General features: G+C 39.7%; 1 protein-coding gene across 2 annotated transcripts in view; it reads right to left on the bottom strand.

Annotated features, from left to right (window-relative positions):
• Window positions 1-576: 576 nt before the first annotated feature.
• LOC124720147 (sorting nexin-13-like) overlaps window positions 577-10141 on the bottom strand; it is a 411803-nt gene continuing 402238 nt past the window's right edge. For both annotated transcript variants that reach the window (XM_047245452.1, XM_047245453.1), the window contains one exon: window positions 577-2821. In XM_047245452.1, the coding sequence (XP_047101408.1) occupies window positions 2669-2821 (153 nt within the window). In that variant the 3' untranslated portion in view covers window positions 577-2668. The remainder of the gene's footprint in view (window positions 2822-10141) is intronic.

Genomic DNA, 10141 nt, shown 5'->3' with positions numbered 1-10141 from the left:
TATCACAATTTGAGCACAACAGTGATGTCCGTACCTACAACACTACACGTAAAAATGACCTTTATTACCCATTATTAAAGCTGTTAGTGGCTCAGAAAGAAGTTCAATGTGCCGCAAGAAAAATTTATTTGATAATTTGCTGCATAACATAAAATGTTCGACAGGTAGCAAAGCAGGTTTACAAGCTAACCTGAAGTCATTTGTACTGGACAACTCCTATCATTCCATGAACAAATGCTTGTTTACAAGCTGTTAGCCTCTGAGGAAACTAATTTTTAAGTGTAGCTGTACGAGTAGGACTAAAAAGTAATTTGTTCATTAACATCAATGCTAATCACAAATACACATACTGTAAACAGACTTATTCCAATCATTTCATAATTGAATTCATCCCGTTGCATAATTGGTCAAATGGTCTATGGTGCATGTAACTGATCAACTAACCGTAACTAACTTACATAATAAGTAGTGTTATTTTGTCAAAAACTTGCAGGTTACACTGTAAGGCAACTCTGATAGATGGGCATTGCCGAGCTGATTCAGTGTCAACATAAATACACAGTAAGAACATAGTTGTGAAAATAAAATTTTCGCATGCTTTATTTCTCACGATGACACAGTTCCTTAATGGCAAACACTGAACAGTCACTGATGGACATTTGCATAGTCACTAAAGCTGGTTTTTTGCTAACAACATAAAACACACAGAGAAATGCTCCTGAGAATACACCCAGGCTGACAAATTAATTGACCCCGACAGAGTTCTGAATACATATTTAAATGGATAATGATTATTTTTAATCCCTACATCCTACATTGGCAGTCTAGTGCTCAGTAATTTATCTGTACCACGAGCTTAACTTCACACAGCACACATACATTTGCAAATACACACACTGATAAAGATTAAATATCATCTTTCTTCTCACAGAAAATTACAACTAATAATACTTTCACTTGCTAAGCACCATTTAAAAACAACATAGTCTCCTCTGCTTAGGACCATAACATAAATTGGTAAGCAGTCCACAAACACAAAGAACAATACAAAAATAAATATATCTCTTTTTCTCTTGCTCAAAAAGCATCCACACTTAATACACACAGATATCAATAACTCACTACTAAATTACGTTTGGTGCTTTGAAGACTTATAATCTAATGTACAGCAGCTGACAAAATTCTAGAGTTGTGTGCAAGTTTATACTATACTAATACTCATCTTTTTAAGTTTGGCACCAGCAGTAACTTCATTACTTTTTGTTTATTTTCTTTTAAAAGTACCAGTTAAAATGGAGACCATTTAAACAGCACTGCTTGTAAGCATGTTTTTCAATAATTCTTCAAACTCTATGTAAAAACCTATATATTTTTTGAACTGTCAGACTCAAAGCTTTCATTTTCTGGACACGCAGAGCTGACTAGATCGGACAACCATTTACTCTCAGGTGAGAAAGTCGTCTGACCAAAGCTGTTATCACAGCATGTGCTTGTACTATGCAGAGTGCGTTGGCCATAATGTATTTCTGTAAAAAATTTGAGGAACAGGCATTACTCCTAGAAGAAATGTCATGTAATCACTTAGATGCACTGTGCTGCTTTATCATATTTTGGGGTGCCACGTATAAGAATGCACACAAAAACTTGTTTGCCAGAAACTTATGCTAGAATCGCCCACAAAACCACACTTGTAGAAGTTTTCAAGAAGAAAGAGAGAGAGAGAGAGAGAGAGAGAGAGAGAGAGAGAGGTGAATTAATTATTTTGCGGGAAGGAGGTACTGCAAAAGACAGAAAAAAAAAGATGTACAATTTCTGTGGAACGATTTCTACAACATAACATTAATTAGTACATATTTTCATTTGAATCATTTTATATACAACATTACTGGTCTCCTGGAAACAGTTCTTTTCATAATAAAATTACTCACTTCCATTGAAGTGAGAAATATACGACATCTGTTACCATTTTTAATTGAAGTGTGATATGCTTCCCTCACAGCATTCATAACACGATTTGCTGAACTTGCAGGCCACCTCAATGACAAAAAGTTTGTTATTAGTGGCAAGACTATAATAAATTACTTTACAATACAACATTCATTCACAGTTTTCAGTTATTAGGCAGCTGTACAATAAATCCTTCACAGTTGCGGACCACTAATACCAAACACACAGTTACTCAGGCAAGCTGCAGCACTTACACTATGCCACTCTCCTTTCTCCAGTACCACACAACCTGGAACCTCACACTCTCCCACATACTCACAAGCCATTAATTCAACTTCGTTACACAATACTTCCATTCCATACACCAGCTGCCACCACTTCGTGACCAACTCTACATCACCTCGCAGGCCGAGCACGTTCTGATACTGCCCGTGAAAGACAAACCGTCACAGCCCTACCGGTGTCCTAAGCGACACCGGGAATTCAGTCTTGCACTCGCTACAAACTCTACAATCAGCTCAGAAACTTTCCACCGAAGCCGAGATCGTTGCACAATTTGTACTAACTGTAACTTAACTTCACAGATTTCTCACCGACTGGACGTATGGGCACATTTTGAAACAATTGCGGAACTATAAAAGTTTTGGGAAAATGCATCAGGAGTAGACCTGGGCCCAGAAGCGTCCGGTCCACAGCTGGGGGCTCCTACGCACCCCTCTTATCACCGAGTCCGGGCGGCAATCGCCTCCCCCCGCAACCCCAGCTCCGGAGGTGCTCCACCCCCGCCGCCACCCTTTGACGCTCCCTTCAGCTGCCCACCGCTCGACGACTGCCGAGGGACACGTGGAGACCGCGAGTGCAGCCTCCGGAAAACCTGTAATCCGAGAGTGTGTTATATTACTCATACATCTGTTTATTCCTAATAATAATAATAATAATAATAATAATAATAATAATAATAATCTTTCCTCATTACCGAGAAACAAGTAGTCTTGGTTATAAGAACCCCACTTAGTTAGGTTGGATTACCACGAATATATTAACCAACTTACTGATATTTGGTATGGAATACCACACACAAAATATCCCAGCAAGTAAATGCCCTTTGGTAAAGCTTTAAAAACACTGCACACTGTGTCTTATAAAATAGAATAAAACAGCCGATGCCCAAAAAGTATTTTTAAAAAATACGTAACCTGCTTTGTCCCTAAATTGACAAACAACACACACTGGAAATAAGAAGGAAGCAGCAGATTACCTTACTATGGCATGTGACACAGCCCGATGGAGACCAAACAAGATCAGGCCTACAGTAAAGCTTTACATCAAAACGTGCCAGATACGTAGTGCACATTCTCTTGCAGACGCCACACTGAATACGAAAACATACCGGGCCCCTAAAAGTAATGTGTTCAGCTCACGGCAGATGGTGCAAGCAGGCTGTGAGCTATGATGGTATTCAGTTGCTAAATCTTGACGTAACATTAAACTGTAACAGTTATTATACATGACTAGTGTCCTAAAAATTGCTGATAAAATGTTTACAATAATAGTAAAAATAATCAGGGTGAATCATCATCATCATCATCATCATCTAAGACTAAGCATTCAGTCTGGAGCATAGTCCCCCTTATAAAATTCCTCCATGATCCCCTATTCAGTGCTAACATTGGTGCCTCTTCTGATGTTAAGCCTATTACTTCAAAATCATTCTTAACCGAATCCAGGTACCTTCTCCTCGGTCTACCCCGACTCCTCCTACCCTCTACTGCCGAACCCATCAGTCTCTTGGGTAACCTCGCTTCTCCCATGCGTGTAACATGACCCCATCATCTAAGCCTGTTCGCCCTGACTGCTACATCTAGAGAGTTCATTCCCAGTTTTTCTTTGATTTCCTCATTGTGGACAGCCTCCTGCCATTGTTCCCATCTACTAGTACCTGCAATCATCCTAGCTACTTTCATATCCGTAACCTCAACCTTATTGATAAGGTAACCTGAATCCACCCAGCTTTCGCTCCCATACAACAAAGTTGGTCGAAAGATTGAACGGTGCACAGATAACTTAGTCTCGGTACTGACTTCCTTCTTGCAGAAGAGAGTAGATCGTAGCTGAGCGCTCACTGCATTAGCTTTGCTACAGCTCGCTTCCAAGTCTTTCACTATGTTGCCACCCTGTCAGAATATGCATCCTAAGTACTTGAAACTGTCAACCTGTTCTAACTTTGTTCCTCCTATTTGGCACTCAATCTGTTTATATCTCTTTCCCACTGACATTACTTTCATTTTGGAGATGAAAATCTTCATACCGTAGTCCTTACATTCCTGATCTAGCTTCGAAATAAAAATTAAAAATTAAAGTATATAAAATAATCCATTGCTATAATGGAAAATCACAAAAGTACAGAGGGGAGCTCCGAATATCAAATTTGGTGTCCCGAGTAGTATTAGAGATCATGCTCTGCTATCTACCTGTCACTACTGACAAATGTTGATTTTATGTTTGTATTTGCATTTACCAGTGTCCCACTGAAGTCTATTGTATGGCTTCAATGCTGCACTTCTTTGGCATCTGTACACCGTTAGTCAGCAATGACAGATAGGTAGCATGGAATAGGTAGCATGGCACGATTTTGTGCGTTGATGGGGGGGGGGGGGGGGGGGTTATGGGTATAGATTCTAGCTTTAGGGAGATTCAGGTATGTACAATAGTGTTGGCTATTATACTACGTGGGACACTCTGCATTGGTATTCTGAGCTCCCCTCTGTACTTTTATGGTTTCCCATCATAGCTATGTATTTTTTATATAGTTTAGCTTTTAATTTTTAGTAACTCTGATTATTCTGACTATTAATGTAAACATTTTATCAGCAATTTTTAGAACACCGGTCATCCATAACAACTGTTGCAGTTTATTGTTATGACAAGATTTAGCAACTGAATGCTGTCGCAGTTCACAGCCAGCATGCACCATCTGCCGAGAGCTGCGTGCACTAGTCTTTGAGGCCTCATATGTTTCCATATTCAGTGTAACGTGTGCAAGAGAATACGCACTACACATTCAGAGTGTTTTGCTGTAGAGCTTTACTGTAGGCCCGATCCCATTCAGGCTACGTTGGACTGCACCACATGCCATAATAAGTTTATCTGCTGCTTCCTTCTCATTTCCAGTGTTGTTTGTCAATTTAGGGACAAAGTGGGTTAAATATTTTTTATTCTGTGTAGTGTTTTAGAAGCTTTACTAAGGGCATTTATCAGCTGGGATATTTTGTGCACGGTATGCCATGTATCCATTCGATACCAGATATTAGTAAGTTGTTTAATTTTTTCTTGGTAATCCATCTCACTAAATGGGGTCACACCTCTATTAAGATATTTTTTATTTCTTCAGAAGGTCAATCCAAAGATGCCTAAATAAAGGTGTAACACATCCTTGGCAAATAAAAAAATAATAAAAAAAATTACAATGCTGTGAACAAGACTGCTTCATATCATATGTACTGGTTGCTGTACCAGCCATATTACGAACTGTTTCTTTCAAATCTTAAACCCCCAATCTTTTCAATTAAGCCACTTGCTGTCTATACGCAATTTCTGCTTTCTGGATTGGCTTAAATATAAAGGGTTCAGTGAGTGTAAGTGCACATATTTCTATTGGTGACTGAGGACACTGTACTGAACAACATTACATCAGTATTTACATAATTTTCAGTCACATAATTTAGCTATTACAAGTCCCATGTTTTTAGGTCGGGTTGTACCTCCACTTACGCACGGCACAAGCCAGCCGTTAATGTCTATTTTTCTCTGGGGGCCTGGTCATGTACTGAAATGTGGATGCACGGATGCAATACAGATAGTCTACGCTGACAAGAGCAGTCAGTTATGGCCACGGAGCTAGTTATAACCGGGCACAAAACATCAGGTCATAAAGTTTGTGATGTGTTTGTGACAATAAACAGTTGTGTTTCAATATTAAGGTACGACATAAAAATAAACCCGTTACACCCTGTATGTGTGTTAATAATGTTTGTTTTTCAAACGATCTAGGCTACATCAAATTTTTTACCAGCTCAGCACTATATTGAGCAGAGTCGGACATGAAATGCAACTGCATTTCTGGCTTGTGTCCATTCACTATGACTGCTGCAACATGAAGAACAACTAATAACAGTTTTCTCCTTTTCCTCCTACTGCCAGTGGCAAACAAAAATGAATTGGCACCACATAAATACTCTTCCGAGTGAGCATCTTCATGATGCCAAACCAAGTGTGAATAAAAACATAATAAAGCAAAAACCACACCACACTACATTACAACCACAAAACTTATCAGGCTGTGTTAAGTCGCAACAGTACAAGGTGTTAGATGTTATGTCCCACATACACTGCATTTCTTAAACTGACAGATGCCACACCAGAAGGAAATGTTTTACTTCAATCCAGATGTAAAATGGCTCCACCAACCCGTCTAAGATTTTTTTATTTGTAGGCAGCACCATGCAAACAGAAAGGTAAATAATGCACCAAAATCAGAATAGAAAAATCTGTTTACAGTTTTCTATCAAAATGCACAGAACTAATTGAGGTAGCAAGTTAGGTGAAACTTAAGTCCTTCCTAATGACTATTTAAAGCCTTCAGGCAAAATTCAACAATGGAAAGTGCAGGGTGGAATATAACAATATTTTGAAAAAGGACAGTTGCTACTCATCATATAGTGGAGATGCTGAGTCACAGACAGACACTACGAATAGGCTGTCAGAAAATGAGCTTTCAGTCAACAAGACCTTTGTTGGAGATAGGAAAAAAAAAAAATGCTCCGGCAAAGGCCTCGTTGGCCAAACGCTCATTTTCTGAAAATCTTTTTGTTGTGCCTATCTGCGACTCAGCATCTCCGTTGCATGGTGAGCAGCAACTATCCTTTTCATAATATTGTTATTTAAAGTCTTATGTATAAAAGAGCACTGGCTCAAAAGGGATGCAGCATGTACCGCTGTTATTCAAGATTTTGAAATAATACGCAAGTGCTGTAGCCCCATAAAGGAAATTGAACATTCAAGAGAAATTAAACTTACTAAAATAAAATGCATGGAAACAGATTCTGAATACTGCACTTGGGTGTTAGAATCAACATTTCTGTTTAAAATGCAATTGTTATTGACAATATCAATGTTAATTTTAAAATGATTGTGCTAAACACTAACAGCTCATCAATCTATTCTTGTCTTGTACTATGACAGCAACCACACATATAGACACTAAATACACAAATCAGACTAAACTAATAACTGACTAAATATTTTTCAATATGAACAAATGTGAACATATCACTGACGTAACAGACACCAGGTTATTGGACAATAAGCCAGTCACATTGAACATAATATTACAACAAGTAAGGATCGAATGGTCAATTACATACAGAAAAAGAAGGTTTGCTAGTGACAATAGCCTAAAGGTTTTCAATCACTTGTTAAAAATGTAACTTGGCACAGGTTATGTATCTGCAATGTAGGTATATAAGTTTCAGTCATTTCTTACAAGTTATAGACACTGTTACAATGCTGTGTTTCCAATTAAATGACTCAAAATTAAAATTAAAGCAAACACATAAGTAATCCAGGGAATAAGAAAATAAGCAGACACCCTCAGAAAGTTAAACAAATCAGTCAGGAATACTGAAACACTGAAACAACATGGGAAAAGTTGCTGTATAAACAAATTAATAGTGTAGGAAAAGACATATTGCTACTTATCATAAAAGTGACACATTAAGTTGCAGATATGTACAATTAAAATATACTTACACGTAAGCTTTTGGCAACAGCCTTCATCAGAAAAGGAAAGAGAAACACAATTCATACACACAAGCAAGGTCTTTCAATTGTGCCTGTCTGCAACTTGAACATGTCATATTTACAGTAGGTAGCAATCTATCTTTTCCTGCAGTGTTGATATTCCACCATTGAGTTTCCATTGTTTCTATAAAAAAATTTAATACAAGCTATGAAGGTAGATAACAACTCATATATCAGGATATATCAATAAAAATATGTAAATAGAAATGTGCGCAGAAAAAAAATCATAAAGATTGAAGGTAAAACTGCTAGGGACCTATAGTAGAGAGCCAACATATTCAACAAACATTACACAAATTCTGTACCCTCACAATACCTATTACATAGGTACTTGCTTGACTTCAATAGCAATGATGTGCAGGTTCTGTAACACACTTATACAGTTGTTTAGCACCAAAACTTTTGAAACTTTTTATATTCTGCATTTCCTTGGAAAGTGTGCAAGAATCAGCCAACCAGTTGAATAACGAAGGTTTAATAGAACCTTTGACCTAGGTTTTTGGTTTTGTTTTGTTTTGCTTTGCTTTAGGGTGCAAAAACCAACTGGGGTCATACGCACCTAAGTCAAAACTACAGAACACGAAGAAAGACAGGAGTTACAAAACGACTATACGTCAGTCTCAATGGACATAATACAAGACAGCTATAAACAGGCACACGGAAAAAATGATAAAGAAAGAAACCATACAGAAATAGAGGTCAAAAACAAAAAATTAAATAGCCTTCGCCATACTGCTTCGGTGGGTAAGAAGTAAGATACGGTCGACAGCCCACGCGTCATTTGCTAAAACGGCTGACAACTTAGATGGCAAACAGAAGTAGGAATGTTAATGGTTGAAAAATGGGCAGTCCATCAGGAACTGGTGGGCAGTTAAAACTTGGGTGCAACATGTACAAAGTGGTGGGGTAGCGCCACTTATCACACGATGACGGCTAAAAAGGCAGAGCCCAATACGCAGCCTACTTAAAATGGCCGGCCTCCTCCTGGCGGGAGGGTCGAGAAGAGGTTGTCCGAGCCAATGGGAGACACTTAATAAGCCGGAGCTTATTCCCGTGGAGGGACGACCATTGGCAATGCCAAAGGGACACCACCTCCTGACAGACGGCAACACAGAAGTTGTCAGAGGGAATATAAGTACCCACGGGCTGAGGTACGAGGACTGCAACCTCAGCAGCAGCGTCAGCAGCCTCATTTCCTGCCAGACCGACATGACCGGAAACCCACGGAAACACCACACTGGTTCCACCGAGAGTGAGCAAGTGATAGTTTTCCCGAACCCACTGCACTACGGGACGGACGGTGTACAGCGCACACAGACTTTGAACGGCACTGAGTGAGTCTGAGCAGAGGACACAATCAAAAAGGCTGTGTTGCCGGACGTACTCCGTGGCCCGATACAGGGCGAAGAGCTCGGCTGTAAATACTGAGCAGTGTGCTGGAAGCTGGTATCGAGAGACACGGGCGCCGATGATCTACATCTACATCTACATTTATACTCCGCAAGCCACCCAACGGTGTGTGGCGGAGGGCACTTTACGTGCCACTGTCATTACCTCCCTTTCCTGTTCCAGTCGCGTATGGTTCGCGGGAAGAACGACTGTCTGAAAGCCTCCGTGCGCGCTCTAATCTCTCTAATTTTACATTCGTGATTTCCTCGGGAGGTATAAGTAGGGGGAAGCAATATATTCGATACCTCATCCAGAAACGCACCCTCTCGAAACCTGGCGAGCAAGCTACACTGCGATGCAGAGTGCCTCTCTTGCAGAGTCTGCCACCTGAGTTTGTTAAACATCTCCGTAACGCTATCACGGTTACCAAATAACCCTGTGACGAAACACGCCGCTCTTCTTTGGATCTTCTCTATCTCCTCCGTCAACCCGATCTGGTATGGATCCCACACTGATGAGCAATACTCAAGTATAGGTCGAACGAGTGTTTTGTAAGCCACCTCCTTTGTTGATGGACTACATTTTCTAAGGAGTCTCCCAATGAATCTCAACCTGGTACCCGCCTTACCAACAATTAATTTTATATGATCGTTCCACTTCAAATCGTTCCGCACGCATACTCCCGGATATTTTACAGAAGTAACTGCTACCAGTGTTTGTTCCGCTATCATATAATTATAAAATAAAGGATCCTTCTTTCTATGTATTCGCAATACATTACATTTCTCTATGTTAAGGGTCAGTTGCCACTCCCTGCACCAAGTGCCTATCCGCTGCAGATCTTCCTGCATTTCGCTACAATTTTCTAATGCTGCAACTTCTCTGTATACTACAGCATCATCCGCGAAAAGCCGCACGGGACTTCCGACACTATCTACTAGGTCAT

This window comes from Schistocerca piceifrons, chromosome 11 (genome assembly GCF_021461385.2).
Source record: "Schistocerca piceifrons isolate TAMUIC-IGC-003096 chromosome 11, iqSchPice1.1, whole genome shotgun sequence".
NCBI lineage: Eukaryota > Metazoa > Arthropoda > Insecta > Orthoptera > Acrididae > Schistocerca > Schistocerca piceifrons.
The sequence above is the reverse complement of the archived record's forward strand: the minus strand, read 5'-3'. Positions and strand labels throughout refer to the sequence as shown.